The 12637-nt window shown below is 47.8% G+C and overlaps 1 protein-coding gene across 1 annotated transcript in view; it reads right to left on the bottom strand.

Annotated features, from left to right (window-relative positions):
* The window catches only part of robo2 (roundabout, axon guidance receptor, homolog 2 (Drosophila)), a 627335-nt gene that overhangs the window by 11392 nt on the left and 603306 nt on the right, over positions 1-12637 (bottom strand). The window contains exons 26-27 of the mRNA XM_067993421.1: positions 9439-9621; positions 4066-4245 (exon numbers count right to left, since the gene is read on the bottom strand). Of these exons, the coding sequence (XP_067849522.1) occupies positions 4066-4245; positions 9439-9621 (363 nt within the window). The remainder of the gene's footprint in view (positions 1-4065; positions 4246-9438; positions 9622-12637) is intronic.

Raw genomic sequence — 12637 nt, forward strand, 5'->3', positions numbered from 1 at the left:
CATCCTGAGATATTGGAAGGCTTTTGTTCAATGGAATTTCTTTCTTGCTTTCTCTGGTTACTCTCACAATGTTATTCTTTTGTAGCGTTTGTTTTTTTTATAACCGAGTGGCTCGCGAGGACACTTCAGAGAGCGTCAGGAGTCATCCACATAACGTGGGACTGGAGTCGTATGTAGGCCACACCAAGTAAGACTGCTGTACCTGCCCTGGGAGTGTTTGATGGGACACTGTAGAGGGAGCTTTACTCTGTATCTAACCCGTGCTGTACCTGCCCTGGGAGTGTTTGATGGGACACTGTAGAGGGAGCTTTACTCTGTATCTAACCCGTGCTGTACCTGCCCTGGGAGTGTTTGATGGGACACTGTAGAGGGAGCTTTACTCTGTATCTAACCCGTGCTGTACCTGCCCTGGGAGTGTTTGATGGGACAGTGTAGAGGGAGCTTTACTCTGTATCTAACCCTGTACCTGACCCTGGGAGTGTTTGATGGGACAGTGTAGAGGGAGCTTTACTCTGTATCTAACCCTGTACCTGACCCTGGGAGTGTTTGATGGGACACTGTAGAGGGAGCTTTACTCTGTATCTAACCCGTGCTGTACCTGCCCTGGGAGTGTTTGATGGGACAGTGTAGAGTGAGCTTTACTCTGTATCTAACCCTGTACCTGACCCTGGGAGTGTTTGATGGGACAGTGTAGAGGGAGCTTTACTCTGTATCTAACCCGTGCTGTACCTGCCCTGGGAGTGTGTGATGGGACAGTGTAGAGGGAGCTTTACTCTGTATCTAACCCGTGCTGTACCTGCCCTGGGAGTGTTTGATGGGACAGTGTAGAGGGAGCTTTACTCTGTATCTAACCCGTGCTGTACCTGCCCTGGGAGTGTGTGATGGGACAGTGTAGAGGGAGCTTTACTCTGTATCTAACCCGTGCTGTACCTGCCCTGGGAGTGTTTGATGGGACAGTGTAGAGGGAGCTTTACTCTGTATCTAACCCATGCTGTACCTGCCCTGGGAGTGTTTGATGGGACAGTGTAGAGGGAGCTTTACTCTGTATCTAACCCGTACTGTACCTGCCCTGGGAGTGTTTGATGGGACAGTGTAGAGGGAGCTTTACTCTGTATCTAACCCGTACTGTACCTGCCCTGGGAGTGTTTGATGGGACAGTGTAGAGGGAGCATTACTCTGTATCTAACCCGTGCTGTACCTGCCCTGGGAGTGTTTGATGGAACAGTGTAGAGGGAGCTTTACTCTGTATCTAACCCTGTACCTGCCCTGGGAGTGTTTGATGGGACAGTGTAGAGGGAGCTTTACTCTGTATCTAACCCGTGCTGTACCTGCCCTGGGAGTGTTTGATGGGACAGTGTAGAGGGAGCTTTACTCTGTATCTAACCCGTGCTGTACCTGCCCTGGGAGTGTGTGATGGGACAGTGTAGAGGGAGCTTTACTCTGTATCTAACCCGTGCTGTACCTGCCCTGGGAGTGTTTGATGGACAGTGTAGAGGGAGCTTTACTCTGTATCTAACCCATGCTGTACCTGCCCTGGGAGTGTTTGATGGGACAGTGTAGAGGGAGCTTTACTCTGTATCTAACCCATGCTGTACCTGCCCTGGGAGTGTTTGATGGGACAGTGTAGAGGGAGCTTTACTCTGTATCTAACCCGTACTGTACCTGCCCTGGGAGTGTTTGATGGGACAGTGTAGAGGGAGCATTACTCTGTATCTAACCCGTGCTGTACCTGCCCTGGGAGTGTTTGATGGAACAGTGTAGAGGGAGCTTTACTCTGTATCTAACCCTGTACCTGCCCTGGGAGTGTTTGATGGGACAGTGTAGAGGGAGCTTTACTCTGTATCTAACCCGTGCTGTACCTGCCCTGGGAGTGTTTGATGGGACAGTGTAGAGGGAGCTTTACTCTGTATCTAACCCATGCTGTACCTGCCCTGGGAGTGTTTGATGGGACAGTGTAGAGGGAGCTTTACTCTGTATCTAACCCTGTACCTGCCCTGGGAGTGTTTGATGGGACAGTGTAGAGGGAGCTTTACTCTGTATCTAACCCTGTACCTGCCCTGGGAGTGTTTGATGGGACAGTGTCGAGGGAGCTTTACTCTGTATCTAACCCGTGCTGTACCTGCCCTGGGAGTGTTTGATGGGACAGTGTAGAGGGAGCTTTACTCTGTATCTAACCCTGTACCTGCCCTGGGAGTGTTTGATGGGACAGTGTCGAGGGAGCTTTACTCTGTATCTAACCCGTGCTGTACCTGCCCTGGGAGTGTTTGATGGGACAGTGTAGAGGGAGCTTTACTCTGTATCTAACCCGTGCTGTACCTGCCCTGGGAGTGTTTGATGGGACAGTGTAGAGGGAGCTTTACTCTGTATCTAACCCTGTACCTGCCCTGGGAGTGTTTGATGGGACAGTGTCGAGGGAGCTTTACTCTGTATCTAACCCGTGCTGTACCTGCCCTGGGAGTGTTTGATGGGACAGTATAGAGGGAGCTTTACTCTGTATCTAACCCGTGCTGTACCTGCCCTGGGAGTGTTTGATGGGACAGTGTAGAGGGAGCTTTACTCTGTATCTAACCCGTGCTGTACCTGCCCTGGGAGTGTTTGATGGGACAGTGTAGAGGGAGCTTTACTCTGTATCTAACCCGTGCTGTACCTGCCCTGGGAGTGTTTGATGGGACAGTGTAGAGGGAGCTTTACTTTGTATCTAACCCGTGCTGTACCTGCCCTGGGAGTGTTTGATGGGACAGTGTAGAGGGAGCTTTACTTTGTATCTAACCCATGCTGTACCTGCCCTGGGAGTGTTTGATGGGACAGTGTAGAGGGAGCTTTACTCTGTATCTAACCCTGTTCCTGCCCTGGGAGTGTTTGAAGCTGTTACCGGGTACCTGAAATGTAAAGTGTTTCATATGCTCCCTGAGACGTCCTGAGGATGAGATAAGGCACCGTATCAACACAGGCTCTCTCTTTCCTCTGCATTCTCATCTCTCAGCTCAACGAGCGCCAAACTGAGAAAAAACACACGTCACACATCGACACGACTCACCAGACACACAGTGGGGAGGAATCATCAGTCAATCCGTCTAAATTACGACAGACATGGAATCCGAAGGACAGCCAGTGCCAACTTTCAGGTGAAGAGAAGGTAGCCAGATTTCCAGCAATTCCTGGGGAGACGTTTACACGCACACTCTGTGGTGACAGCTGGCCACGTTGAGCATGGTTTGTTTTTACAGCTTCACTCAGTTACGGCTCCTCAATCTCTTGGCTGCTGTTTGTATCTATTTTTGTAAGGTTACACTGCCCAACATCACTTCCCATCAAATCGAGCTTATCAATCCTGTCCCTATATTATCAGTATATCTACATTTGAAAGGGTATGAGCTGCCACAGATGTATTGCCCTGGTCTCTCAGTGCAATAAATACACAGCCGAGTATTGCTGCTACCCAGAGCAGGAAGGTCCATGGTTCAATCGCGTGGTCCACGTGGCTCAGCTCACTGTACCTCAATAAAGACTCCTGCACTCGTTCCAGTGTTATACAGTGACAGACCTGTCCCCACCAGTACTGTACCCCAGTGTTATACAGTGACAGACCTGTCCCCACCAGTAATGTACCCCAGTGTTATACAGTGACAGACCCGATTTTAATCGCTCCACCATTGGCGGCCGTGCCTTCAGCTGCCTCGGCCCTAAGCTCTGGAATTCCCTCCCTAAACCTCTCCCCCTCTCTACCTCTCTCTCTCCTCCTTTAAGACGCTCCTTAAAACCGACCTCTTTGACCAGGCTTTTGATCACCTGTCCTAATATCTCCTTATGTGGCTCGGTGTTAATTTTTGTTTGATAATCGCTCCTGTGAAGCGTCTTGGGACGTTTTACTGCGCTAAAGGCACGGAATGAATGCCGGTTGTTGTTGTTGTTGTTGTTGTTGTTGTCGCGGTTGTTGTTGTTGATGATATGTGGTCCGGTGCCCCCTTCACCCAGAGTGACCTCGGTTCAATCGGTTTGGTTCCCCCCACCCCCCCCCCCCCCCCCCCGACCGGCAACGTTGGATGGAAGTGACCCGGAACTCACCGTCTGCCGCCCCCTCTCTGCGGTGTGGGGCCGGGGGCTGCTCCAGTCTGCTCCCGGCAGGCTTGTGTTTTTTGGAAGGTCTGGATCTCTGGCACTGGTTCTGGCCCACACTGACACTACTGCTGCTGGAGTAGGGGCTGCTGGGAGGCAGCCGCTGGGAAGAGGAGGAGTATCCTTTACCTGGCGGCAAACAAACCCAGAAATAAAATCAATAAAATCACAGGGTGAAGAACCGCTTCCTCATTCTGCTAAACCTTCATCAATCACCGGGTCAGGCCCCAGCTGGAGGATTGTGTCCAATTCCGGGCACCGCACTTTAGGAAGGATGTCCAGGCCTCAGAGAGGGTGCGGAGGAGATTTACTAGAATGGGTCCAGGGATGCGCTGCCTGAAAGGGCGGTGGAAGCAGATTCAATAATAACTTTCAAAAGGGAATTGGATAAATACTCGAAGGGGAGAAAATTTGCAGGGCTCTGGGGAAGTGGGACTAATTGGATAGCTCTTTGAAAGAGCTGGCACAGGCACGATGGGCAGAATGGCCTCCTTCTGCGCTGTATCATTTTATGATTCTATGATTAGGTCATTCCTTTTGATTAAATATGTTTACTTAGATAATAAATTCTGTCAAAAAAATGATTGGCCCTTACCCCCCCTCTCCCCTCCCCCTCGGGCATTGGCTCGGACTAAGGTTTCTGTTCACATTTGCCGACGGCCTCACTCAGCCGCCTCTCCCTTCCTCGCGTGTGAGCCCGATTTTGACCCCCCTCCCACTTCCCTCCCTCCCTCCCCCCACCGGCCTAGTTAAAATGAGACCAGTCGCTTGCTCCCTCTCTCCCTGCCCCCCCCACCCTCTGATCCCGCTGCCCTCTTGCCCTGTCCCCGGTGTTAACCCACGCACTGTACCCGGCCTCCCCCCACTCCCATAGAAATCGGGGCCCCGGTGCCAGCAGGCTTTTCAACCATGAGGGGAAGGGAACAGCAGAGCCGAGGCTGATCCTGTCCTTCCCCCGACATCCAAACACGAGCTGGGGTGGGGGAAACTGGTCATGGGATGGGGGGGCGGGGGGATGATTGCGCCAAGTGGGCAATAGTGAATCGGCAGCTCGTTTTACAAACCGCCTGATTGTTCCATTGTGAAACGCCTCACTATCACCCATCTTGCAAGATCAGTATCACATTGACCTGTCCTGTGACCTGGTGCACTGAGACCACCGAGCCCAAATAGCCAGGTGCGTGGATACTGTGCGAGGAAACATATGTGGCTCAGCCATAAAGCAACACCCGCACCCCCCTCACGGTCAAATAGCCTCCTCGCACTCACTGTTTCGAAGTGCTGAAGCTTGCTGTCTTCTTGAGACACGTAAATGTGTCACAGGGGCACACACACAGTCTAAGCCTCTGTTCCCATTGATTCCCGCACATCCCAAGTTGCTGATACTAACAGATCATAAAATCCTACAGCACAGAAAAAGAACATTTGGCCCTTTGAAAGACTATCCATTAAGTCCCACACCCCTCTGCTCTTTCCCTGGGGCCCTGTAAATTTTTCCCTTCAAGTATTTATCCAGTTCCCTTTTGAAAGTTATTATTGAATCTGCTTCCACCGCCCTTTCAGGCAGCGCATTCCAGATCAGAACAACTCACTGCGTAAAATAAATTCTCCTCATCTCCCCTCTGGCTCTTTTACCGATCACCTTAAATCTGTGTCCTCTGGTTACCGACCCTCCTGCCAGTGGAAACAGTTCTTGCCACCCTGACTCATCCATCAACGGGACATCAGCACTAACACCTCTTTCCAAACCTCCAGAGCCACAAAATTGAAACATGAGAAACCAGAGAGTAACAAATATATAAACACAAAGAGAAGGCAGCACCCTGGGCCTCGTGGGCTGAATCACCAGGTTATACAGGCCGGATATGGCCCTTGGGCCTCAGTTTGGGATCCCACAGGGTAGGATTGCATGTGAAGGATGGTCATTGGGTGAGGTACTGGTGGGGTCATTGAAAACAAACAGGGAAGGGGAGAGTTTGGGAGAGAAAGTTATGAATTGACCTGTAAAGCTTGTTCGGAGTAGGACACCTCCTCTACATGGACCCAGCATCCATCAGGATAAATACCCACCTTCTGTCGTTCTTTGTGCGACTTTTCCGATGATCATCCTGCACCAGTTATATTGAGAGTCATACAAGGAGTCCAGTGCCCTTCTCCCTGCCACCGCTCCTCATCCCCCCTCAAATGGGACTCACCGCCCCTCCCCACCATGTGCTACAACTCCCATGAACGCCTGCTGAATTAAACCATACCGATCGGACTCCATAATACACAGGCACAGCAAACAGATAGCACAGAACCCAAAAACGCTCAGAGTCTCCAAGTTCCACCCACCTCCCCCCCCCCGGTATATCTAAGTTTGCAATCCTTTCGCTATGGACAATAGGCATAGAATGGGCATCAGGGGGCGAGGGGGAATGAGACAGTCCCTCAAAGTCAGAGGTGTTGGTGCAAGTTCATTGAAAAAAACCTTAACAATGAATGAGATATAGTGTAACTATATGGTTGTGTAGTAAAAGATTTTACTTGTTTTATGAGGCTAGCCAAGGGGCAATGCTGTAATGTTTTGTTTCACACGTTGTGAGACTCAGAAACAGTAAACGGTTCTTCCGTTCTAAAACCAGACCTTTGGCATCCAGACTGCATTCTAGAAACTTCCAGATGTGCCACCCTAAAAACGTGTCTAAATCCGGACAGATGGAGACACTCTTGTCTGGCTCCGTTACAGCCAACCAATTGGTCTTCAAGGTCGGGCGATGTCAATGAGAATAGCACACAGATTTCTCATTTTTTAGGTCTGAAGATATTTACAGTCTTGATATAAAATATAACTAACACAGGCATTAATACAGTCAACGCATGGTAACTCAATACATAACATGGCCACATTCTCAAACCGAGTCTTATCTGGTAAGACAAGAGTTATCAGCGAGGGAGAGTTGAGGGAGAATGTTTATTGAGGACTCCCACTGTTAATGGGTCTCAGACACACTCCTGGGATCTGCTTGGTAAAGAAAGAGAGGGAAGAGAGAGAGAGAGAGAGAGAGAACAGCAGCTCCCCAGAGATCGGACCAGCACAGACATGAAGAAGCAAGCAAAGAAATCTGTAGAGAGAGCCCAACATCGAGGGTCATTAGTAAGTATTAGAGATAAAGCACCAAACACACACCCAAACAGAGATGGGACTTTAAACATCTTTGCAATCAAGCCGCCAAGCATGAAATCGAAGCATCCTTGAGGTGCATTGTAATTATACCAGTAGATCGATGACCTAAGAAGTACTCAGAGGTGTCAATTATCTAATCTTCAATTCCAATTCCATCCCGCTGAGCTGGAATTCACACTGGTTCCAATGGGATTACTTGAAATGATGGATTTGTTGCCCCGAGTTCAATTGATCCAATTGCGTTGTCTCTTCAAAAAGAAGGGTAGCTAGGACTTCCCTTGCTTGCGCTGCGTTTATTTCTGATTTTCTTTTGCTCCCTCCCCCGAATGGATCCCATTCCATGACTTTCCTCTTGAGTTGCAGTTGTTCAATAATCAAGGAGAATCGTTCCTCCCCATCACCAGACTCTTTCTAAATCCTTTTCATCCATAAGTGTGATTCAGGGAGTTGGTGCTGGTCTGGTGAATGGCTAGCATGCACCAATAGAGTCGTGGGGACAAGACCCTGGAACGATATAAGAAATAATTGGATTCTACAATGGGGAGGGGAGGGGAGATTTGGGGAGGTGTGGGGTCAGCAGGGGAGGGAAGGGGAGGGGAGATTTGGGGAGGGGAGGAGTGGGGAGGGGAGGTAACCCCAGTGCCAATGGGAATGGGACATTGGCTGGATGACTGAGTGCTCAGGTTTGGGTCAGAAGAAGCATTGATGGAGGTCACATCAGTGCGGTTGATGACAGCTGCCCGGTGGCATGGGAATTGATCATGATGCCATGGTTTGGCAATTCCAAGACTGTGTCCTGCTTATTCCTGGATTTGGAGTAATGCAGGGGGAGCCCTGGGACAATGGGTGGGCCGTGTTTTGTGGGGAAGGTGAGATGGCAGGAAAAATTGTGAAATTGTGACTTTAACCAATTAAATTGTCCCGGGGTTGGACCGAGTTGTCCCATTCAGAAAGTCGCTTGGAACCAAATCCAGGAATAAGCAGGACACAGTCTTGGAATTGTCAAACCATGGCATCATGTTCAATTCCCCATGCCACCGGGCAGCTGTCATCAACCGCACTGATGTGAGGAGATGCCAATTGCAGGTGAGGGACCTCTCGAATATGGAGAGGAATTGGAGTGGGGGAGGGGGAGGGGGAGGGAGAGGTAAGGGTTGTCTCAGGCTTCTCACAGTGAAACTGGCGAGGGCGAGGGCACTGGTCAGCCCTACAGCCCTCCGAGATCTCTGCGCTCCGTCAACTCTGGCTGCTTGCGCATCCCCCACTCCCTTCGCCCCACCACTGGCGGCCGTGCCTTCAGCTGCCTCGGCAGTAAGCTCTGGAATTCCCTCCCTAATCCTCTCCGTCTCTCCACCCCTTTCTCCCTTTATCTCTATACAAATGCAGGTGCGTTCCCTTAATCAGTGATGTGCCATCTGGTGTCAGGTTCGAGAACTGTTTTTTGCTGAATTGGCTCATTTCAAGCTGGAGCAGACATGTGGGGGAGGGAGGGGAGAGGGGGGTGGGGGGTTGAGGTGCAACAATTTGCCTCAGTGTCGTTAGGAGGAGGTGGGGGGGGGGGGGAAATCCATCAGGGTTCCTGTTCCTGAGTACAATCCAGTGAGCTCCGCTGGAAAGTGTGTGTGCATTGTATACGCACACACATGGTGATTGGGCGACATTCTGATCAGTTGCGACGCTCCTCAAGGTTAAATATCCCACTGACACACACTATCTGGGCTTGGGCACAAAGCGGCCAGGAGCCGGTGCTATGGCAAGACCCGGCAGCCCCTGGGAGAGAAAGCTGGAGAGAGTATTAAAAGTGCGAAGCCAACACGAAGGTCTGCGCAGCACCAAGAATGCGGTGAACGTGACAAATTACAATTACAACTGAGAAGCAAATAGTGAAAAACCATGCAGCTATTCGTCGGAGAATTGCAGCGAAGTTGATTTAAACTCACAAGAGCACAAGATGAGATAAAAGTGTTGAGAGCCCACAGCCACCGTCCCCCAAAGCCATGCACAACAGACCCATTAGATGGCAGAGCCCCCTTGCACACGTACCAGGTTGGCCTCTGAGGCAGGAGAGAGAGAGAGAGAGAGAGACCAGAGTGACGCCTCCATGGAACCTCCTAAGTCTTCCTCTTGGCAAGGAAGCTGCTTTTTGGGGTACAAACCTGTCCTCATCAGGCTGGTGCCCTCCATCTTGAAGCCAGCCCTGTCTGCTGCAGTAGCCAAGGCCTGGGTAAAATCACCGTCAGTGAAGATGGAGTCGGAGGAGGAGCTACCTGCGCTAGATCGGTGGCTGGACATATTGTGCTCCTCCTCTGAGGCTGAACCCCATCCGTTAATCATTGAACCTGGAAACAAAGGCAGGTCAGGTGGGTCAGACACATCAAAGCAACAGCTCGCGTTGAAACAGAAGACAAAACCAAGACCCTCCCTCTTTCCACCACCCACCCGCTCCCCTCAAAAGGCAATGACGACTCAAGTCTTCTTCAGGTCTTCAAGAAATCCAAGAACAACTCAAAAGACTTGATGAGCAATCGTGGAGATGAGATGGCTGGCAGTAGAGTCAGGGTGGAGAGGTCAGCGCTGAGCCCAAGAGAAGAGAAGATTACATTCTTAATACTCAAGGAATCCATGAACAGCTTTGGATAAAAGCTTTGATCCTTGATCTTTGGAATTTATAGGTGCCCATAGATGTGAGATTCGAGTACTCTATCCATCGCACCTGACCCGTTCCACTCGACCCCCGGAGCCACCTGTATAATTAAAATCTTCTTTCAGACACAGAACAGTTCAGCGGGAAGGGCAATGGATAGATTGTGACTTGAGCTCCAGTGTGTGTTTTGCTGCTGATGAAAATTCATTGAAAATTGGAATGTTTCCACGTCATGGGACAGTGAGGTAATTGGAAAAATGACACTTTCCTTTAAGAAAAGAAATCATTTGGTACGTGGTTTACGTAGTTACCAAATCACCTCGCCATCCACCTGCTCAAAACCCGCCCAGAGTTAAAATCAGGGCCAGGGAGTGTGTAAAAAAGAGAAAAGACATGAGAAAGGAAGGAAGGAAGGAAGACAGAAAGAAAGAAAGATAGAAAGAAAGAAAAATAGACAGAAAGAAAGAGAGAAAGAAAGAAAGAAAGAATGAAAGACAGAAAGAAAGAAAGAATGAAAGAAAGAGAGAAAGAAAGACAGAAAGAAAGAAACAAGGAAAGAAAGAGAGAAAGACAGAAAGAAAGAAAGAAAGAATGAAAGACAGAAAGAATGAAAGACAGAAAGAAAGAAAGTCAGAAAGAAAGACAGGAAGAAAGAAAGAAAGGGAGAAAGAAAGATTGAGAGAGAAATAAGGAAAGCAAGAGAAAAAGAAAGAAAGAGAGAAAGGGAGAAAGAGAGAAAGGGAGAAAGAAAAAAAGAGAGAAAGGGAGAAAGAAAGAAAGAGAGAAAGAGAGAAACCAAGAAAGAGAAAGAAAGAGTGAAAGAAAAAAAGAGAAAGAAAGAGAGATAGAAAGAGAGAAAGACAAAAATAAAGAAAGAGAGAAAGGAAAAAAGACAAAAAGAAAGAAAGACAGAAAAAAAGAAAGGCAGAAAGAAAGAGAGAAGAAAAGACAGAAAGAGAGAGAGAGAGAAAGAAAGACAGAAAGTGAGAAAGAAAGACAGAAAGAGCGAAAGAAAGACAGAAAGAGCGAAAGAAAGACAGAAAGAGCGAAAGAAAGACAGAAAGTGAGAAAGAAAGACAGAAAGAGCGAAAGAAAGACAGAAAGAGCGAAAGAAAGACAGAAAGAGCGAAAGAAAGACAGAAAGTGAGAAAGAAAGACAGAAAGAGCGAAAGAAAGACAGAAAGAGCGAAAGAGATGAATAAAGAAAGCAAAAGAGAAAGAAAGAAAACCAGAAAGAAAGACAGAAAGAGGGAAAGAAAGAGATAGAAAGAGAGATAGAGAGAAAGAAAGACAGAAAGAGAGAAAGAAAGACAGGAAGAAAGCATGATAGAAAGACCAAAAGAAAGTGAGAAAGAAAGAAAGAGAGAAAGGAAAAAAGACAAAAAGACAGAAAAAAAGAAAGGCAGAAAGAAAGAAAGAACAAAAGAAAGAGTGAAAGAAAGTGAGAAAGAGAGAAATAAGGAGAGAATAAAAGAAAGAGAGAAGGAAAGAAAGAAAGAGAGAAAGAAAGAAAGAGAGAAACAAAGAAGGAAAGAGAAAGAAAGAACGATAGAAAGACAGAAAGAAAGTAAGAGAAAAAGAAGGAGGGAATGACAGAAAGAAAGACAAAAAGAAAGAGAGAAAGAAAGACAGAAGGATAGAAAAAAGGAGACAAATAAAAAGAGAAAGAAAGACAAAAAGAAAGAGAGAAAGAGAGAGAAAGACAGAAGGGTAGAAAGAAAGAAAGAGAGAAAGAAAGAGAGAAAAAGACAAAAAGGAGAGAAAGACAGAAAGAGAGAGAAAGACAGAAAGAGAGAGAAAGAAAGACAGAAAGAGAGAAATAAAGAAAGAGAGAAAGAAAGAAAAAGAGAGAAAGAGAGTTTGAAAGACAAAAGAGAGAAAGAAAGAGAGAAATTAAGAGAAGGAATGACTGAAAGAAAAAAAGACAGAAAGGAGAAAGAGAGATTGAAAGAAAGAAAGAGAAAATGACAGAAAGAAAGAAAGAAAGTGAGAAAGAGAGAAAGACAGAAAGAGAGAAGGAAATAAAGAAAGAAGGAAGAACATAAGAACATAAGAAATAGGAGCAGGACTAAGCCAATCGGCCCCTCGAGCCTGCTCCGCCATTCAATAAGATCATGGCTGATCTGATCCTAACCTCAAATCTAAATTCATGTCCAATTTCCTGCCCGCTCCCCGTAACCCCTAATTCCCTTTACTTCTAGGAAACTGTCTATTTCTGTTTTAAATGTATTTAATGATGTAGCTTCCACAGCTTCCTGGGGCAGCAAATTCCACAGACCTACTACCCTCTGAGTGAAGAAGTTTCTCCTCATCTCAGTTTTGAAAGAGCAGCCCCTTATTCTAAGATTATGCCCCCTAGTTCTAGTTTCACCCATCCTTGGGAACATCCTTACCGCATCCACCCGATCAAGCCCCTTCACAATCTTATATGTTTCAATAAGATCGCCTCTCATTCTTCTGAACTCCAATGAGTAGAGTCCCAATCTACTCAACCTCTCCTCATGTGTCCGCCCCCTCATCCCCGGGATTAACCGAGTGAACCTTCTTTGTACTGCCTCGAGAGCAAGTATGTCTTTTCTTAAGTATGGACACCAAAACTGTATGCAGTATTCCAGGTGCGGTCTCACCAATACCTTATATAACTGCAGCAATACCTCCCTGTTTTTATATTCTATCCCCCTAGCAATAAAAGCCAACATTCCGTTGGCCTT

The sequence above is a fragment of the Heptranchias perlo genome, chromosome 11 (assembly GCF_035084215.1).
Source record: "Heptranchias perlo isolate sHepPer1 chromosome 11, sHepPer1.hap1, whole genome shotgun sequence".
Classification (NCBI taxonomy): Eukaryota; Metazoa; Chordata; class Chondrichthyes; order Hexanchiformes; family Hexanchidae; genus Heptranchias; species Heptranchias perlo.